Genomic DNA, 20,872 nt, shown 5'->3' with positions numbered 1-20,872 from the left:
TCATGAAATGGGGTTTGAAATTCATCTGCGTGCTCTCCAATGAGCGATGAATTTGGGGGAATTTGGTGGAGTCTCAGACTAGATCTCTCTGTGCCAAATTCGCTTTCTCAACTTTGGGTGATAAAGAAGCTCTGCAATGCTTAAATATTCATTCAAACCACAATATCAGACAGACAAACAGACAGACAGGCAGACAGACAGACAGGCAGACAGACAAATTGAATCTGTTACAGAACAATAATAGCTTAACCTTATTTGTTTTCTTTAAAATATATTTTGAAATGATAAGCATATATATATATATATATATATATATATATATATATATATATATATATAGTTAATAATATATAATAATCACACAATACTTTAAATAGTAGATGTAAAATGAAATACATATTGTTAAAAAAGACAAATCTAGTGTATTACGCAAACGTTGATTCGTCAGAAGTGTATTACACACCAAAAAGAAAGTCTTGAGATAATACTAATATAATGAAGTAATGTGGTATCTTTAAAACATCAATAATAATAATAATAATAATAATAATAATAATAATAATAATAATAATAATAATTATAATAATAATAATAATAATAATAATTAGAATATACACCATTTATAATAATTATAATAATTATAATTATAAACATAATAACTATTATTATTATTGTTGTTATTATTGTTGTTGTTGTTGTTGTTGTTATTATTATTATCTCCATTTCGAAACTTCCATGTATATAGTACCCTTCTAGCACTCAAGATAATTCCACAAGTTGACAGATAGATAGACAGACAGAGAGATAGACCTATAGACAGATATCCAGCCATAACGGTGGATGCACCGTGTCATCTCTGAATAGCTTTTGAAATATAATTTCCTCCCCTTAAATAAACGCGTCGTTATCATATAAACGGTTTTTGTGTTGTAAATGCGGCTGTGTGCGTTGGCTCGTGTTAACGCCGAGTGCTGAGGCCAGTTTACAGCAATAGGATCAATGTTTATTGTGTCGACAAGCCGGTAATTGTGTCTGAATAAACTCAAATTAGAGGCGGATCATTAGCATATGAGTGCAGTGAGTGGAGGCCGCTTAAAGGCTGCAGGTGCGGGAGCGGCAACATTCTCTCTCTCTCACTCTCTCTCTCTCTCTCTCTCTCTCTCACTCTCTCTCTCTCTCTCTCTTCACCATCACGCTGACTCACGGCACCGCTTATCAACACGTGTGAAATACACGGTGCAAATATGGGTAACACATATGTCTGACTTTTTTTTTTCTTTCTTGTTTTCTATTTATTATTTAGTTTATTTTATTTATTCATTTATTTATTTTTTTTTCAACCTGAGTGCTTCACGGTTGAAAAGATCCAAAGTTGCCTACATTATCAAATCTACTACCATTTCAATGTTCACTGAAACTCTACACTGTTTAAAAGCTTTAGAGTGATGCTATAGACATATACAATTTACTTCCCAAAAGTACCTTTAAAAATGGAGAGGTCTTTTTTTTTGCCACATAAGAAACTAGATCATCATTTCATACCTTATGTGCTTGTGGAGGGAAATGATAGACATTATTTCACCGACATAAATCAAATGCTGCCAACTGCAGACAATATTCCTAACAAAAGCAAAAAATGGATCTTCTTGCATTTTTGTCCTACGAGTGAATTGCAGTGAATTGTTCAGCCTCAAAAACACTAAAGCATCGAAACTGACTTGACAAGAAAGAAGGGAAGTTGTAATTAATGCTTTGCAAAAAAAAATTTCTACTATAAATAAAACTAGTGGAAATGTTTTTGTTCCCAAATAATAGTCAGTATCGACACAAATGTGTTCAGTTTGAAAGCACTGGAAGAATTTCTGACGCGCAAAAAAAAAAAAAAAAAAAAATCTAATCAATGACGCAATCTGGAAAAGCGCGCTGCTTTCCCTCTGGAGGGATTTATGGTAACAATTTGTTGTGAGTCTCAGGTAAAATCGTCTGCAAACAAATGAATTCAAGCAGGTCCTCAGGAAGAAAAGACGAGAGGGGGACTGGTCATTGTAGCGAGCGCACAAAACTCTGGATTCCAGCAAACTTTTCTTTTTTTTTTTTTTTTTTACGCACCGCTTTTTAAAAGGGCCTCTTTTTATTTGCTTGGTATACCTCTGCTCAAGCAGAGTCTTTTCTTTCCTCCTTTAATCCGTTCTTTTATTTCGGGGGGGAAAAAAAACACAAAACCAGGTTCCACGCAGTGCTTTAGTGGCTAAAAGTGAAAGAGCTGCTGCTTCTTTTTTCTCTCTCTCCCGAGTCTGAGCTCTGAATCGCGCTGCAAAATTGGCTCTTGTGAATGGACGAAGGAGGGAAAAAAAAAAACGTTTAATAGGATCCGAGGGAGGCTCTGCTCTCGCAATTTACTCCTTAAACAGGTGGAAACTGGACCTTGTTCATTATACAAATAGCAAGTATCAACGGGCATGGAAATGCCATTGGAAATGACCAGGATTAGAGAGTGGAGATGAAAACTGAAACAAGTCGGAGGCAAAAAAAAAAAAAAACACAACGAAAAGAAAAAACGAAAAAAAGGTTTTGACTTTAAATGAGTTCACACACAACGACTGAGCTCAGGATTCTTAAAAATCGGTTTGGCGTGGGAAAACGTAAAAATATCAGTATTCCTCTAAATAAATCAAATAAATAAATAAATAAATACATAAATAAATAAACTTAAGACATTACAATCATTACAGATTTCGTTAAAAATCGATGGAAAACCCCAATATCCCAATAATCAGACAATTAAAATCGGCTTTAAAAATGAATGACTTGAATAGTAGGCTGTTTAGTCTGTACAGTCTCAGAAATAATGGTCCCACGCACTAAAGGTATTATCTGGAAATGGGAATATAATATACATTTTAAAATATTTTTAGGTGTATAATTGGACTGTGCCTTTAATTCAATCATTTAACTTTAATGCTGCACTCTAAAAGATAATTAAAAAGGTACAAAACATGAAACTTCACATGTAAAAAAAAACAAAACAAAACAAAACAGCAGCAACAAAACATAAAGGCAGGTATCGATTAAAGCTATTGATTGTACCACCTTTATTTCTGGGAGTGTAAAACATTTATGTACGGATGCACTTCTTTTTTTCAAAATGTATATCAACTAATATGCATTAGAAGAAGAAGAAGAAGAAGAAGAAGAAGAAGAAGAAGAAGGAGAAGAAGAAGAAGAAGACCACCACACACTTATTTTTATGCATATGCAAGCTGCACGTGCACATTATGGTTGTGAAGTGTGTGTGTGTGTGTGTGTGTGTGTGTGCCACCAGATTTGGGCCCAGACACATAACTAATAATCTGCACTATCTGTCGTGAATAACACAACCACCCCCATGGCCGCGTATAAATGGGCGGTAGCAGAGGGGACAGGAGATGGCGATGGCTTTCCCGTGTCACCCCGAGAGAAAGGAGATCATCAGAGAGAGTGTGTGGAAAATGTGACAGAGCGCAGTTAGCAGAATACACCACTTGCTGTCAGAAGGGGTGGGGAAAGGTAAACTACAACATCACCTTTTTGGGGTTTTTTTTTTTTTTTTTTTTTTTTGTTGTTTGGCTGTGCGTTTTCCAGGAGTGAACTTCTCAGCGGAGGGGGAGTTCTGTCTTATTCTTTCCTTAACGAGGTCTGTAATGTCCTGTTAATTTTGTGTGTACTAGTTAATGAGCATTAATCTGCTACCCCTGGATGCTATTGTTCCCGAGATGGTCATTTGAATGTAAATGGGAGGAGGGAGGGAGGGGGTGACACTGTGAAAGCGAGGTGCTTATTAAAACTGATGTAGTGTCCCTGATTCTCTGGCTTCCAGCAGGAGACACCGGCGAAGGACGCTGCTCACACCAAGTTCGGCAGGAAAAAGAAGCAATGGCGAGCTCTTTGCCCCTGGACACGGTTATGTCCTGCCCGAGACTCGAGCCCAGGAGCGCGGTCGAGTCCTCTCCAAAACCCTTGGCTTTCTCCATCGACAGGATCATGTCCAAGACGACGGAGGAGCGCAGAGGACCGGACAACACTGAAGGGAAGAGGACGGCGGGTTTATGCGCGCCCATCCCTTGCATGATTCCCATCCAACCTTTAGCGTACGACCTCCAGGCCAAAGCGCTGGTGAACTACTCCGAATTTTGGAGAGCGAATTTCCGGGGTGCGCTGTGCGCCTCGGCGGCGGTGGCGACGTGCAAATCCAGCTGCGGTGCGTGCACTAAAACGGACCTGCTGCCAGGGAGCAGGGTTATCAAACCTCAAGTGATCCATCAAACAATGACCATGCCAGGCAACGCATCTTTGTACTATTTAAATTACCTGGATGCTGCGTATCACCAATCCGAGCTGCTCAGCGGACATTTGTTTTCTTCAGTGGTTGCCAGTTCGCAGGCGCAGGCTATGACTGCGCACCAGAAACTGCTGCTGCTCGAGAGCGCAAAACTGGCTGAGAAAGTGCCCACGCCGCAGTATCCACATAAAGAGCGTCTGCCCGGGCAGCTGGACCATCTCATGAAGGAGAACCACGGGGTGGGTTCTGAGAAGAACAGCGCCAAAGTGCACAGCAAGGCGAATACCTGTCCTGTGGACGGGAAACCCAAGAACTTCACGTGCGAAGTCTGTGGAAAGGTAAATTACTGTAACAAAAAAATTTTCTAATGCAATTCTTCATGAAGTCCAACAAGAAAATGTCCATCACAGTAATTCAGCACTGCGTGCATAAAAAAAAAAATCCATGCAGAAAAATATTTAAACATCAAAAGTGTCAATTAAATAGTGGGATTTGTGTTGTTGTTGTTGTTGTTGTTGCAGTATTATATATTCTGAAATAAGCATGAGAGAGAAATGCGTCAGTGCATGTTGTTTTCTCATAGGTGTTTAACGCGCACTACAACCTCACGCGCCACATGCCGGTGCACACGGGCGCGAGACCGTTTGTTTGCAAAGTGTGTGGGAAAGGCTTCCGCCAGGCCAGCACACTGTGTCGACATAAAATCATACACACACAAGTGAGTACCGTCCAAATGTGCCATTACACGTCATACAGTGTTACGTTATTATTATTATTATTATTATTATTATTATTATTATTATTATTATTAATAATAACAATAATAATAATAATATTATATAGCGCGTATATTTTGCATTGGCACTGAATTAATATTATGCTTTAACGTCCACTCCTCGTAGCCTCAGTAAACGAATCATAACCACTTGTTCACAGGAAAAACCTCATAAATGTAACCAGTGCGGGAAAGCGTTCAACAGGAGCTCGACGTTAAACACGCACGTGCGAATCCACGCCGGCTACAAACCGTTCGTGTGCGAGTTTTGCGGAAAAGGTTTCCACCAAAAAGGTAAGCAGTGAAACTTGTGGGTACATTTTTAAAGCTCAAAGAAATGGGATGTGTTAAAGCCAGCCCATCCGAAGGAAATGAATAAACATGCACACAGGCTTGGATGTAAATATGAACTGTCACTTAATGCTAAAAAAAGAATTTGCACATTTTCCATGGGTCAAGGCGCAAGGCCTCTGTCTCTTTTATAATCTGACAGTTTCAGGCTGTTTGGGGGTTTGATTGTGAGCAAGTTTGACAACTTCTTGACTAAAGCATGCAAAGCAGTGATTAAGAAAAGAAGAAAAAACACTTTCCTCTGATGCAACTTTTTTTGAGTTTGGATTTTAAAAATAATAATAATAATAATAATAATAATAATAATTTTTTAATGACTGTCTTTTTTTCTTCTTCTTCAGGCAATTACAAAAATCACAAACTGACGCACAGCGGCGAGAAACAGTTCAAGTGCACGATCTGCAGCAAAGCCTTCCACCAGATCTATAACTTGACCTTCCACATGCACACGCACAACGACAAGAAGCCGTTCACGTGCGGGACTTGCGGGAAAGGCTTTTGTCGGAACTTTGATTTGAAAAAACATGTGAGGAAACTACACGAAAATAACGCGGCCTGCTTACAGACGGGCGAGGAATCCTCCAGAGTACAAAACTGAGATCCAGTTTAAAAGGACTTGCGCTACAAACAAGCTACGCTGTGTACAAAAACAAACAAACAAACAAACAAACAAACAAACAAAAAACACGAGATCGGATATGGTTGGATGAGACGATCACTTCACAGCGGAATTGTAAATAAAACAGAATAAAATATTATTTAAAAATATATATATTTGGAAGCATTTTATTGGTCATGATGTTTTGCTGCACGAATTAACACACAATATATAATTTAATCTAATTTATCTTTAAAATAATCTTTATAATTATTTATGCATTATAAAATGTTGCTAATGCGTGTTTGAAATTATTAGCAGAATATTAATACAGATACAACACTCTTGAAAAATACGTTCGAAACCACAAATGCTAATTTTTTCTTTCTTTCTTTTTTTAATTTAGTATCGTCTGGATTACAAATATAAATATGTGAGTGTAGTTGTAGATAATATTGGAAATCTTTAAATGTAATTTAATACTAAATTTATTTGATTGAATGCGTCATAAGACGTCTTGATTTATTTGGTTTATATGTGGACCTCTCTCTCTCTCTCTCTCTCTCTCTATCTATCTACATTATATATATTTATAAAATATCTATACATGCATACATTTTCAGGAAATTAGAGGAATATAAGAGAGTCTCCATCACGCAGTTCACCATTCAGTAACGTTTCCAGACGGCGTCTCCCTTATATTCCTCTAATTTGCTGAATTCTGGTCTAATAAGGACTCTTTTCACATTCTACCAAACAGCACATGCACATAATGCAACACCATACACATTCATAATGCAGTGTCGGAGCCAGTGAAGCGTACACACTCGGACGTCCGACCGGCACGCGCACTCGACTTCCGTTTAATCGCTCAAATTATCAGATAAAACATGGACTCTTCAAAGTCTCATTATCTTAATCAAGTAAAGAGGCTCTGGGGGGAAGCTTCTGCGCATCCAGTCGCGCTCATGAAGTGAGTCTAGTCGATAATAAAAGTCCACATTTAATCACTTTAATAAGGCGGAATGTATTCTGCGCGCGGCTCCTGGAACAATATTATCCTAAACGCGCTCGCGGAAACGGTGATGAGAGACAGAGAGAGAGAGAGCAGCGCGTGATCACCAATCTCCGCGTCCCAATTACCGGGACAATGTCAAAGGAACCGGAGAGAAAGACTAAATAGCCTACTACTGACTGAATGGCCTGGACATGAGAATCTATATATGCACGTGATATATAATGCTTAACATTTTTTTTTATTTTAAAGCTGTAACATGACAAATTATTTCTCCAAGCTTACGCTAAACGCTTCAAGGGTCAGAGTTCAGAGCAATGAGTCGCCATTTTACAGAACACCGGGACACTTTCCCCAAGTTATTCAATCTATTTTTTTCTCTCTTGTGAATATTTGAAATATCACTGCAGTCACAACTTTCCATTCTCATACAATTTTTTGTAAAAAAAAAAAAAAAAAAAAGGAAAAAAAATTATTAGCTTGAACAGTTTATTGATGTTGCTCTGATTAACCATGCGCGCTTCGGAGACGCCGCTGGACGCCATCTTGAAAAAGATTCACAATTTGTCATTACTGTCACTGTTACACAAGTGATCTTCAATAACTCCAGTGACTTTCCACATGAATGATCAAGGAACATTGGTTATTCGTGCAAAAGGAATTTCATTAGTCTCAATTTCCACACAAAATACGAAAACACAATTCAATTTTATTGGAATATTTTCCATTGTGCACGAGTTTAAAAAAAAATGAAAGAAAGAAAGAAAAGAAAGGATTCCCATGTGCCACGTGGAAAACAAGTTATCCTTGGGAATAATCTAGGTATTTAGCAAAAGTGCCAGTGAACAGTTTGTACTTTTAAATTAGTTTGCTGAAAACGTCGACTATATTTAGTAGCCTAATTAGATCATAACCTAAAAATAAATAAACAAACAAACAAATAAATAAATAAATAAAGTGACGTTTACAGAAAAGCGTTAGTAAAAACAAGCAGGCAAACAACAAATAAATATGAACCCGAAGTAAGCAAAATATAACAATTAAACAACATTAATAATAATAATAATAATAATAATAATAATAATAATAATAATAATAATAAGCATTTTGGGATAATGGCTGTATTAGACATTTATTTTAGAATGAGGAATATTTCTCCAGCTGCAAAAATAATACACCCACAGCCCGCAAACGTACGTCATCGTGAAATTATACATTTACAGCAGGACATATAGTTTCTATGAAATTAATTCAAATGTAAGCAATAAATATTCGAAAATCCTACACCTATACTAGCTAATGCTAAACTAGCTACTATACCCATTTCATAGTGATCTTTAAAGTCAGCTATGTCCACATTCCAGTACAAACAGATCTGCCCTGAGACATGAGTCATGACACATGAGAGCGCCGCCTAATTAAAGCACAAGTCATTAAAGCCTCCCATCAACAAGCCAGTGGACGTTTAGCGCGCTCTCTTATTATTTACACACTGTGCTCAACTTATTTCGCCATCAAATACACGCATGTCCAACTAAGTCTCACACACGCACACGCAAACCTTGCGTATTAGATCATTTCCAATCAACAAAAGCAGTTGGTGGAAAGGGTGTCACCAAAAAGCCATGTTTGTGCGAGACGGGGGGGGAAAAAAAACAGCAGCAGCACTTTATAAATCTGCCCATCTCTGAGAAAAGGAGAGAGAGAGAGAGAGAGAGAGAGAGAGAGAGAGGAATAAACAACCTAGAGGCGGCCTCGTTGCCCTTTTCTCCGCACTTTACCTCTCAAACATCTGAGCAACCAGCTTTGCTCCTAGAAACATGTTAATTGCCGGCGGAGCTCATTACAGCTGAGGCCGCGTGAAGGCGGCGCGCGGGGATTTTCTGCAGGGGAACAAGAGCGCATTAATGAACCGTCAACAACGCAGAGGCCGAGATCTGCCCAAAACGGAGGCATTGGAGCCGCCACAAAAGCCTGGTCGACGCAGGAAGAAAAGGAGACCTGGAGTTTTTTTTTTTTTTTTTTGCTGTTTGGCCAACTCAATCGATTGTAAATGGGAGATTAACGGGGGTAGTGGCGGCGCGTTTCTGCTAAGAGGCGACGAAGAAAAGGTCCCAATTAAGTCCACCAAATGTTAACTACGTCCCTTTTCTCTTCCCCTCTCCTGCTGCCCGCGCGTTTACACCAAATGAAATTCTAATTAAACCGCATTAAAGCGTCCTCCTCACTGCAGGTTTTTTTTTTTGAGCGTTGTTCTCTGCCTGCTTGTTGTTGCGCGAGCTGAAGAGCGACGCCGCTGCTTGGCAACAAAGCGCTCGCGAAAGTTATCAAAAGAGCGTCATCAAACGCGCGCTCTCCGGTTCCGGTACTGCAGAACCGGGAGGGGAAACACTGAAAGGAAAATAGTAATAATAATAATAATAATAATAATAATAATAATAAATTATTATTATTATTATTATTATTTAACCATATTATGATAACACCACATTGTCAAAATAAAAAAAATGCACACAATTCGAGAAAAAAAAATTGATGTTTAAATACTATATTAACTATTTAAAATCAGGTCAGAAGAAAATGTCACTAAAAAAAAAAAAAACACGCATAAACCTTTCTTACGTAAACACAAACAATTATAAAGGCTAATTGTTGTTCCAGCACTATGTATATATATTTTTTTACATAAGGTTGTTATAACGGCTGAATTCTGACTACGTTTCATGTTAAACTCAAAAATCAAGCCGACTATAATTTGGAATAAGGGGAAAAAACCCGTGTGTTGTCACTGTATCATTATATTGTCGCCACCAGAAAGTACATTTTTCTTTAAAAAAAAAAACACAAAAAAAACATACAAATTAAATTCACCTTCACGCGTTCACTTTCAGATAGCATTCCGAGCAAACAAAAACATTGCTTCTGTCGCTTGTGACAGAAGACCACAGATGAAAACAGACAACACTTTTATAAATGTCTTGCCCTTACTACACAAGTAACGTGTGGTCTCAAACTTGCGAAATTTACACTTTGCACAATTCAATTCAATTTTTTAAATTGGTACAATGGTTTGGAAATGTTCAAGTGAAGGAATTAAGAACATGTTCTTTTGATTTCATCTGTCTGAAATTGGGTCAATTACATCACCCTTGTACATCAAGAACTTCTGTTTAAAAAAATTAAAATAAATAAATAAATAAGTAGGGCTTGGGTCATGGGTCCCACTGGTGCGCGTGGGGAGTGAAAGCCAGCCCTTCTGGCCCGATCAGACATAATTGTAGAGTTACTGTAGCACAAACTGCTGAAAAAGTGAATGCTAGCTATGATAGAAAGGAGACAGAACACACAGTGCATCACAGCCTGCTGCGTATGGGGCTGCGTAGCCACAGACCAGTCAGAGTGCCCATGCTGACCCCTGTCCAGCACACCTACAATGGACACATGAGCATCAGAACTGGACTATAGAGCACTGTAAGAAGGTGTCCTGGTCTGATGAATCACATTTTCTTTTACATCACGTGGATGGCCGGGTGCGTAAGCGTCCCTTACCTGGGGAAGAGATGGCACCAGGATGCACTATGGGAATAAGTCAAGCTGGCAGAGGAAGTGTGATGCTCTGTGCAATGTTCTGGCATTCATGTGGATGTTACTTTGACACGTGCCAGCTACCTAATCATTGTTGCAGACCAAGTACACCCCTTCATGGCAATGTTATTCCCTAATAGCAGAGGCCTCTTGCAGCAGGATAACACGCCCTGCCACACTGCAAAAATTGTTCAGGAATGGTGTGAGGAACATGGCAAACAGTTCAAGGTGTTGACTTGGCCTCTAAATGCCCCAGATCTCAATCCTATTGAGCATCTATGGGATGTTCTGGACAAACAAGTCTGATCCATGGAGGCTCCACCACACACCTTACAGGCCTTGAAAGATCTACTGCTAACGTCTCGGTACCAGATAACACAGCACACCTTCAGAGGTCTTGCGGAGTCCATGCCTCTAAAGGTCAAATATGTATTCGTGGCACAAAGGGGGGGGGGGGGGGGGGGAATCACCGTTTGGTGCTTTCTCTGCTCTGTGTTTCGAGCATTTTAATCATGACACTGTTTGGATGCAAGGGTAATTTGCAAAACGTTTCTACAGTTTAAAAAAAGAAAAAAAAAAGTTTAATTTTTATGTCCCCCAGTTACATGTGCTACAAAAATAAAGTACAATTTATTAGTAAAATATAAACATATGTTATCGTGAAAATGTCACTCGAGCACACAGGGAATGTTAAAGGTAATGAGGAAGTTTATTTGATTAGATACCACAAAAGGATGCCAACTATACCTCTCCATAATGCATCCATTTTTGGACAAAATTTGGTTCTTCATACATTTACATCCTGTGCTGAGGTTCCACCTCGAAAAGAAAAAAAAAAGAAAAACACACACACAAACCAATAATAACAACAACGGGTATATTTCTGTGCTTGCACCATGTCACAAAAATGGAAAAATTTCATATCTATTTTTTTTTTTAATGTGTAGATAAAGGGTACATTGGGCAGATCACAAAGTAAATCTGCTAATATAATTATAAACAAATGAGATCCTACAATTTATACATGAACAGGTGTCTCAATAAAACATCACACATCAGTTGTTTGTGCTCTTCCAGACCCTCAGTGGGTGCAAAGGCGGCTTCTGCTTTTGAGTTGAAGCCATCCTACACACCCACAAGGCCTCGAATCGTCAAGGGCACGCTCTGAGAAGGTGCTTTATGGCTTAGAGGTCTCCAGGCAGCAGCATGGGAGCAGAACGTGGGCTCTCTGCCCCGCTGGAATAACATCAATGTCAGTCTCTGGCATGACCTCCGTTCAGAAGCAGTCTTTGGCCCTCGAGGCTAGGCAGCTGAAGGGGAACTTCTGTCCCCTCGCCCAACATGTTACACACAGTCTGTTGAAAAAAAAAAAAAAAGAAAGAAAAGACGAAGGCCTGACCTCAAAACAATCTGCTGCTCATTCACTAGAGCTCTCACAAGTCTCCCCTCCACCTCCTTCTCCCAAATCCCCCATTAGACAACGATCAATGCAGACAGCCTGGCAATTTAAAATAAATGGGAACATAACTAGGGCTGCTTATCCTCCAAGGAGAGAACATCTGTGCAAGGATTCAGTTAACAGAAGTCTATTAAAATGTCCTTTCTGGATACTAATGAAAACTGATCTGGAAACAGTCTCATTGTTTGGCAGGAACACTAATGCCGAGATGTCCGGTGTTAATCCTCTGACCCAGGATTCCCCCTTCACTTCCACTCCCTTGTGTCACAAAGGATGGAGGTTAATTAACTCGGACCTGCAGATCTACGCTAAAGCTGATCTTCAGTTTAACACACGGGCTAAGATCAGGGAAGTACAATGCGGGATTAAAAGTACAATGTGTTGTTGACTGACCAAATCACCGGTGGTGTAGGACAATCACAAGTGTTTGCAGTCTCAATCAACAATGTTTAAAAGCAGACTATGTGTGGATAAAAATCATTATTATTGACTCATAAATGTATTTAAAGTGGATTTGATTTTTTTTGTGAAGAAACGTACGATGAACAGCAATACCAGAACAAGAAAATCAACACAATTGATAATACAAGGCTATGATGGTGCAGCCTGTAATGAAATAAAGACATCAAGTGCAGAGGGTTGGCTGAAGCCCAGGTGTGTGTTTATCCCCCACTCACTGTTTTGTCCCTCTCCTTTATTGTGGTGTCCATGGCCAACCTCGCTCAAGGGCTTTCTTCATGAGTATACACAACACATAACTAGTCATTTGGAAAGGCTCCAGATCGTGCTCTTCAAAACCCTTTTAGATAATTCACCATCTTGATAACTACCCCCACCTTGGCACCCCAGACTCTTGTTCCCTACCCACTCATCAGGCCGACTGGTGCCCTGACCTCCGGGGCAAGAGCGGGTCCCAGCTGAGGAACATGGGCAGCTGCCAACCAGCGCCACTTCAACCCCGGCCATCCGGATGATCGCATTTGTCAAGCCGCCACTCCGCGTCACCCAGCGCAGGGTTGATCATCGCAATTAGGGCTCGATCCGGGGACTGCCATGTCGTTCAGTACACACAGAGAGACAGAGGAATGATGTGGCAAGAGAAAGAAAGAAAAATGAAAAAGGGAGACGGATAGAAAGTGCAATAAATTCAATTCGCTGCAAGAAAATCATCAGTTTGTCTGAACATAAATTACTTCCTCGACATTCTCTTCTTCACTGTACACAGCATCAAAACGCTTGCGGTGATCATTTAAATCCATATAAATAAAGTTTCAACAATCGAAGCACCTGAACCTGCCTAATCTCACAGCGCATATTGGGCAGCTAATTGCTGTGGAGTTATTGTGAACATATTGCAAGTAGCTAACCTCAAAATCAGCCTTCAAAGACACAAAAGAAGAGCAATTACTATGAACAGAGAAAGCACTCATCTAGAATATGAGCCATAAAGGGGTCATGACCTCATCGTTACCAAGAGCTCAGGTAAGAAAAAGACATAACATTCCAACACAGAACTGCACATGCAAGCATGTTTTAGACAAGTACAATTTCAGGTTTGAAAAGGGTAAAAGGAAGTAGAGAACTTCGGCTGGCTACTGGTTCGTGACTGAGTATGAGGTTCTGAAGCTTGTCACAAAATGTAGCAAGTGGTGAAATCTGTATTAGAAAGTTACATTTAAAAAAATCATCATAAAGTAGCAATATACTGAATGCAAACAATGTCTATTCATTGAACCCCTTCAGCACAGATTTACTTTATGAACATAATCCAATCATTTAAATATTAGACATTCAATGTACGGTAATTTCCTGGAAACCTTGAGCTTATTTTTTTATTTTTTATTTATTTATTTATTTTTTTAATTCTTGAATTTTCCCAACGGCAGAAAACAGTAGGCCAATGTTGACATTTATAGACCAAATAGTTTTTAAGTTAAACAATACAATTGTAGAATAACCTTGATAATGGCAGTATAATGGCAACCATTAAAAAAAAATTTTTTTTTTTTGGGGGGGGGGGGGGGGGGGGTTTGAGCGAATCACCCACTACACCTGACCCCTGGTGGTGCTTGGACCCCAAAGTCTCTGCTTTAAGAAACTGAGATTGCTTTTTATTATCACACACATTAGTATATTAATATGTACAATAAAATAAAAAATACTTAAACATATTGAGGTTTGTTTATTATATAGAGCCTTTATTTAATTTTTTTTTTTACTGTATCTAGTATCCTAGAATCTAAATAATTTATCTTCATTATCCCAAAAGAACATAAATACATAGATATAATGACAAATTTCTTACACGAGTAAGTCAATAAAAACTCATTAAACATCTGAAATATGACTTGCTGATCAAATCAAGATCAAATTATTTCATTCGGCAAGCAGACAGCATACATCTATGACAAACGTGTTTTGGGTTTGTCATTCATAGCCTGTTCTGCCACCTTGTGGCAACACTCTTACAGTGCATGATTTTACACCACCTTGCCACCCATCATACCTCAGACACAGTTATTTGGCATTTTATCAGGTCCACTACCATATAGGCCACTTTGTAGGTAGACAAAAAATATTTTTAAAAAATAATAAAGCCCTTTTTGTTTCGCGAAATGTGTTCAGAACAGAGGCTCAAGCATTTCTGCAGCCATGGGACACTAAATTAAACTTCATGGTCACCATCAGAAATACTCTATAAACAAAGTGAAACCATTCAAATATTACGCTCATTATATAAATGTGTAAATTATTTCTCTGAGCCACAGAACATTTTATTCCTGAAGTCCAAGCTGACGTTATTTATAGACATTCTTGGTTTTGAGTTACTGAGGTGGGACATGCCACCTACAGGACGACACTTTTCACTCTAAATAAATAAATAAATAAATAAATAAATAAATAAATAAATATATATATATACACACACACATACGCACATATATACATACACAGGTTGAGCGCATCATTAACACCCACTGTATGCGCTAGGAGTGTGTGTGGAACTGAAAATTAACAGTAGATCCACACCTTCACAGAAGAGCTACTGATGCTGCAAACAGCACTTGTTTTAAAATAAATAAATAAATAAATAAAAAAATAAGGAAAAAGAAAAGAAAAAAAAAAAGAATTAATAATAAAATTGAAATTAAAATCTAAAACACCTTGGTACCAGACTTGCATGCAGCGTCATATGTCATAATTTCATGAACAGGGATGAAATTACCTTATAATAAAGAGATCCTTGGTTTAACCCTACCTTCTCCTAATTCACATCAGTCAGCAGATCTGGGTTTGGGTCGAGGAGGTCTGCTCTTACTCCGTGCAGGTGAAGAGTCACTTTCAGCACCTTTCTGTTCCTGGAGTCCTCGTAAGATCATCTCTTCACTCCTCGGGGCTTGACTCTTCCCTAGTAAGTAGCTCTCCCATTCTGGAAGCTTCTGCTCCACTGAGGCCCAATAACGAGTCTAAAACATTGAGCATGCAGCACAAAATAAATAAATAAATAAATAAATAAATAAATAAATAAATAAACAAACAAACAAACAAACAAACAAACAAACAAACACATGATCCAATTACATGTTCTCCCCGTGCTGCGGGGGTTTCCTCCAGGTACTCTGGTTTCCTCCCCCAGTCCAAAGACATGCATGGTAGGCTGATTGGCGTGTCTAAAGTGACCGTAGTGTATGAATGGGTGTCTGAGTGTATGTGTGATTGTGCCCTGCGATGGACTGGCACCCTGTCCAGGGTGTACCCCGCCTTGTACCCGATGCTCCCTGGGATGGGCTCCAGGTTTCCCCGTGACCCTGAAAAGGAGTAAGCGGTAGAAGATGGATGGATGGAAGGAAGATCCAATTACCTGTTTAAAAAGGTATACTCCAGCATATTTCGATCATTTCCATCTACTATATTTGTCATGTTTGGGACGTTTCTGTGTACCGATTTAACTTATAGCAGAAGTCTAAGAGCAGTTGTTGGGGAAGCTGAAGAGTGTTGTTAGAAGTTCTTTAATTTACATATATTTGTAAACTAAGCTGAAAATCTGTATGATTAGCCCTCACCCAAATGGAACTAATGTTTTCAGGATAAAGAATTTTTAATGAGATACCAACATAGCGCCTCGTTTAATCAAGCTTTTAGTAAAGTTGTGCGCCAAAATGGTATAATAAGCCAAACCGAAATAAAATTTCCCGCCAGATTTACAGCGGTTTCGGAAATGCTGACTTTCTTCGTACTTCTGTGAATATGTTAATCGCCCGTAAAGTGCAAAGCATGTTTCCAACACAACTCGTTTGCATTGATTGACACTTACAACACTCTATGAAAGTTCGAGTGCACAGACAGCTGGGAGAACGAAACGAATGATCAGGGTGAAGGCTAAAAAACAAATGGAAGATATTTAGATAATAATAAGCAAGAGCTAAATCCTCCATCAGCTGAGGTATTAGTTTACGGCTTACAGCTATGTGCAGACAGACCAGTTTGTCTATACGGTGGCGTTTTTCGGTCATAACCGAGTGATTCGTTTTAGTGGTCTTAATTCATGGGTATAATATAAAACGACTGGTTTTCACACAATGTTCCTGATAGTATTCTTAGTCTCTGACCTAGTGAACTGACATGAAGATGTGTTTTTGCTACACACGCCTAAGCGCTTTTATAAGTCGCTTTGAATAAGGACGTCCATTCAATGCCGTAAGCATAAAAATAAGCAATTTAACCTCGACAGTATATTCCATATTTAAAACTGCTGTAATCCATGCAAATTATATAATCTGAATTCAAGCAAGTTGAGGTTTACATTAGTTCATCTTCTAATGAATGTTTTTTCCCCCCCAAACGTACCAGACTTTCATGAATATCAAGTTCTTGTGGATGTGCTCGTACGAATAATTTACGAACAAATCCGATCGCATCCAGTTTGATAAAAGAGGTCCAAAGTTTCTGCACACTATTACAAAACCTTCCAGGAAAGTGCAAGTAAATATGCCAAGACATTCCCTCATTTCTGTCTCATATTAAGTCCAACTGCAGTGTGATGGTCTTGAATTTGTGTTATTTATCAATTGCGACCTTTAGGACTCTTAAAATGAATGTAAAGTAACCAGATTTCTTTTCTCCCCCTCCAGTACAGGGACATATCACACATTCACCAAGAATAAGAGCAGTACTACCTGTGTAAAAACACTCGAATCCCAAGTGTGTGGTTTGTAAGCTACTGTATGAATTCATCATTTTTCAAAAAGCCTGAATACCTGTAGGTTGAGAACATCAGGATGCAGAAGTGGGCATGTCCAGAAACGTTTTTCTACCTTCTGGAAATCCTATAATAAGATGGAAAACTTGAATTAAGAATAAAGTGGTCCAACTTATTAATCACTAGTCTAGTGCATAACTACTTAGTAGTACAACTTATACACTGCATGCTTAAAGATTACACAAGCTGTTGGCTTTTAAATTGACCAAAAGGTACATGGGCGAGTGGTGCGACAGAAAAGCATTCTCTCTATTGCTCGGATTGCTGTGGCATCATCAGGAGCCAACGAAGCGAAATTGACCATGCTATCTGGGTGGGAGGGATGGCATACTCTCAAGCGACACTAGCCAATCATGAGCATCTGTGAGATTATGTATACAGAATAGGGCAGACAGCCTTTTCCACTGAGAGTGTGTTACACTGCCGTGTTGCAACAAGAGCAGCAGCTTGAATGGATGTGGTTGGCTAGCTTTACGTGACTCAGGGGAAGCATGCGTTATCTCTTACTCGCCCTGGTTGCTATAGGTCATATGATAAGAGATAGGACAGCTGGATGGTGGATGGGTATTGGCAGGTGACCAAATATTGAGAAACCAAGCGGCAAAAAGGTACAACCTAATCACTCAGACTAGACAGGTTTCATGTTTGAAGGCTTTTTAATTTTGCTATGCACGAGAGCCACAAAGCTAATGTAGACAACAAATGCCAAAAGTTTAGAGCTCATGGTTTAGCATTGCGGAAACCACTGACCAGAACCCAGTCCGTAGCCTACAGGATTTCACTGAGTTTTTTGGGGATTTTTGCGGCCGAAAATGCTTGACTTTGCTGCGGCGAAATCCTGGGAGAGACTGAAAACCACTGCATGCTCACATCAAGATATTTTCTGACTCCGTAGCGCACATGGGCATAGAGACATAAGTTTGCAGATGCCAAGCCGGTCTTTATTTATTCATTACATTTGGGAAATTGTATATAATGTGTAAATTTCACCCAAATTACTCTTAATAATAAATGCTTGATTATTATTTTTGACGTGAGAAATTATTTCAACGTGGAAAATGAAGTGACCAGTTGCTTTAGCACCCATAATAACAATTTTCTATGCTCCAACACACCAGATTCAACCCAGCAGGTAAACAAGTCCTCCATGACATGATTCCGGTGTTAGAACAAAGAAAACAATTTATTTACTAAACATTTTATGAAAAGCCTTTAGATGTCATTAAAATGACCTTTAGATGTAATTAAATCCTCTAGATGTAATTAAAATGACCTAAAAAATGTACCGATATAGTTTTCATAATACAGGATTTCTATGAAAAGGCTTTAAAGTACCTCCAGTATTTCTGCATTCCTTTCACGTGCAGCTTGGGACATAGTGGCTTGTTGGTTTCTCTTAGCTTTCTGCTGCTCATAGCAAATCTCCATCTGTTGCAGTAGAACAGCTCTCTTCCCCAAACTGCAGGGCAGGAACACGGTGAGACAGTCAGGACATGACACATCGACTCCGCTTTGGCCAACAAGTATCGGCAAGTGGCTCTCTGCAGTTGGAGTGTACTTTTCCTATTACCAGCAACCAGTCCATTTTAAACCCATATTTAAAACGCTTACAAACTACTTATTTGGGGAAGTTTTTTTTCCCCCTTGAGATGTAAACCATCAAACAAATCTTTTTTTAAACCATGTTGGAAATGACCTGATGAGAATGTTATCCTTACATGGTCTTACACTTTTCAATAAGTATTATAAAAAGTAGCCTTCATACCCGTCTTACTTAACTTCATCGCCCTTGTTCGTTCAACAAAACGTCTCACAGAACACAACTGGTTACCCCTAATAATTCAAAACAAATGTATCTAAGGATCTGCCTCAGATAGTATACAGTCATCTCCATAAATATTGGCACCCTTTAGGAGACGATGGTATAGCTCCTTGGTCCTGGTGTTCCAGTATGTTCTCTAGGAAACTCTGGGGCCTTAGGTGTGTACATCCCTAGGTCACGTGATACATCAATTAGACACAGGTGAACTTCATTCAATGCCACTTCAGTTAGCGCCAGAGCTAATTTATGGGGTGAATAATTATGCAACATATATATTTTCCTAAAATACTTGACATATAATCCAAATTAAGTCCATTTCAGTTTCGCGGTGTAACAATACAGTATGTGGAAATGTTCAAGAGGGTAAATACTTATGCACGACAGTATGTAAATATTTCTCTCTGTGCCAAACCTTACATTTCCTCGTGTTTCTTGCTGAGTTGAAGCTCGTCGTGGGAGTTAGACGCCATTTTACCTTCTTTAATATAAAAAAAAAAAGAAAGAAAGAAACGTTGTGACTAATTCTGTTTATTCTCAGCTCATAGCTTTAAGCTAACGTGGTCGCTCAATCTCGTTAGTTTCCGTTTCCCTCGAATGTTATCTCTGAAATAAGACAAAGAATTTAAAACATGTTGTTTTGAACGTTTAACTAAGGGAATTCTAAAGAAAATAAAACTAGTTACGGTTAAAGACCTGTACATGTAACCCTCTCGTGAATACTTCCTGACAGCATTGCCTGTGACCATAGAAACCCAGTTCCAGCATTTTCATTGGCTGTAATGGATCAGCTGATCAAATTGCAGGAGCTCTGTGAACGTCCGCCATCTGCTGTTCATAAAAGAGAATTACAATATTCTTGTGGAACCCCCCCCCCAAACAGATTTTTAGGCAACGTTGCATACAAAGATCCGTGATTCTCTTAATTATACTCAATGCAAACTGGTAACTCAGGGTGTAATAAATCAAAAAATGTTACCTAAAATATCCTGAATTATCACAATAGCAGAAGTCTACTTTCTAACTGCATTATTCCCTAACCGCGCTTTATTACTTAGCTACCACCACCAGATGGCGACAAAAGCTTAAAAAAACAACTACAAAACTGAATTCGCTTTCATACACGAAATTAAGGGATAGTGTATTCGAGCTCTGTAGAACTCAAACTGGGGTCCAGGGGTCCATTTTTATTTTAGTTTCGTAATTTCAGTTTCGTTTCTCATCCTATCCAGGGTTGTGGGGAGCATGGAGCCTAACTCAAGGAACTCGGGGCAAAAAGTGGACGGAGTGGTAACCCATCACAGGGCACAATTACACACCCATCCCCACACTATGGGCAGCTTACAATGCATGTCTTTGTACTGGGGGAGGAAACCGGAGTACCAGGAAGAAACCTGCATAACATGGGGAGAACATGCAAACTCCCCGTACACAGGGCAGAGAAGAGAATCAAACCCCCAACCCCGAACATGCTAACCATCATCATCATCACCATTATGATGATGAAGATGATGATGATTATTAGTATTAGTAGTAATAGTAGTAGTAGTAATTTTAAAACTACTACTACTACTACTACTACCACTAATAATAATAATAATAATAATAATAATAATAATAATAATAGTAATAATAATAGTAATAATATTTTAGTGATTTAGTCATTTTTAGTCAATTAGTCATTATTATTCT

At 38.9% G+C, this 20,872-nt stretch overlaps 2 protein-coding genes across 5 annotated transcripts; one reads left to right on the top strand and one right to left on the bottom strand.

Annotated features, from left to right (window-relative positions):
• The first annotated feature begins 3,579 nt into the window (after positions 1-3,579).
• Positions 3,580-6,159, top strand: fezf2 (FEZ family zinc finger 2). The gene is made up of 4 exons (XM_047149491.2): positions 3,580-4,656; positions 4,902-5,036; positions 5,255-5,387; positions 5,786-6,159. The coding sequence occupies exons 1-4, from the start codon at positions 3,913-3,915 to the stop codon at positions 6,040-6,042; spliced, it is 1,269 nt and encodes a 422-aa protein (XP_047005447.1). The 5' UTR covers positions 3,580-3,912; the 3' UTR covers positions 6,043-6,159.
• Positions 6,160-11,332: 5,173 nt separating this feature from the next.
• Positions 11,333-19,933, bottom strand: c21h3orf14 (chromosome 21 C3orf14 homolog). Of its 4 annotated transcripts, none has more exons than XM_017496469.1 (6): positions 19,877-19,933; positions 19,601-19,661; positions 18,697-18,820; positions 17,360-17,428; positions 15,361-15,568; positions 11,333-13,149 (listed from the first exon to the last, which is right to left on the bottom strand). In XM_017496469.1, the coding sequence occupies exons 1-5, from the start codon at positions 19,914-19,916 to the stop codon at positions 15,377-15,379; spliced, it is 486 nt and encodes a 161-aa protein (XP_017351958.1). In that variant the 5' UTR covers positions 19,917-19,933; the 3' UTR covers positions 11,333-13,149; positions 15,361-15,376. The 4 variants fall into 4 exon arrangements, 3 of the variants coding, with proteins under 3 accessions (XP_017351958.1, XP_017351959.1, XP_017351962.1); XM_017496470.1 differs by having other exon boundaries at positions 11,333-11,997; XR_008393185.1 differs by lacking the exon at positions 11,333-13,149 and adding an exon at positions 15,684-15,910 and having other exon boundaries at positions 15,449-15,568.
• Positions 19,934-20,872: the final 939 nt, after the last annotated feature.

This window comes from Ictalurus punctatus, chromosome 21, assembly GCF_001660625.3.
Source record: "Ictalurus punctatus breed USDA103 chromosome 21, Coco_2.0, whole genome shotgun sequence".
NCBI lineage: Eukaryota > Metazoa > Chordata > Actinopteri > Siluriformes > Ictaluridae > Ictalurus > Ictalurus punctatus.
This window is presented reverse-complemented; position numbering and strand designations above follow the sequence as displayed.

What these genes read in the sequence shown, in the direction of transcription:
- fezf2 (XM_047149491.2), top strand. Translation starts at nt 3,913, where the DNA reads ATGGCGAGCTCTTTGCCCCTGGACACGGTTATGTCCTGCCCGAGACTC. An exon ending in ATAAAATCATACACACACAA is followed by an intron (nt 5,037 to 5,254) that starts GTGAGTACCGTC and finishes ACTTGTTCACAG; the next exon opens with GAAAAACCTCATAAATGTAA. An exon ending in AAAAGGTTTCCACCAAAAAG is followed by an intron (nt 5,388 to 5,785) that starts GTAAGCAGTGAA and finishes CTTCTTCTTCAG; the next exon opens with GCAATTACAAAAATCACAAA.
- c21h3orf14 (XM_017496469.1), bottom strand. Translation starts at nt 19,916, where the DNA reads ATGCTGTCAGGAAGTATTCACGAGAGGGTTACATGTACAG. An exon ending in CGAGAGGGTTACATGTACAG is followed by an intron (nt 19,662 to 19,876) that starts GTCTTTAACCGT and finishes TTTATATTAAAG; the next exon opens with AAGGTAAAATGGCGTCTAAC. An exon ending in GGAATGCAGAAATACTGGAG is followed by an intron (nt 17,429 to 18,696) that starts GTACTTTAAAGC and finishes ATCTTATTATAG; the next exon opens with GATTTCCAGAAGGTAGAAAA.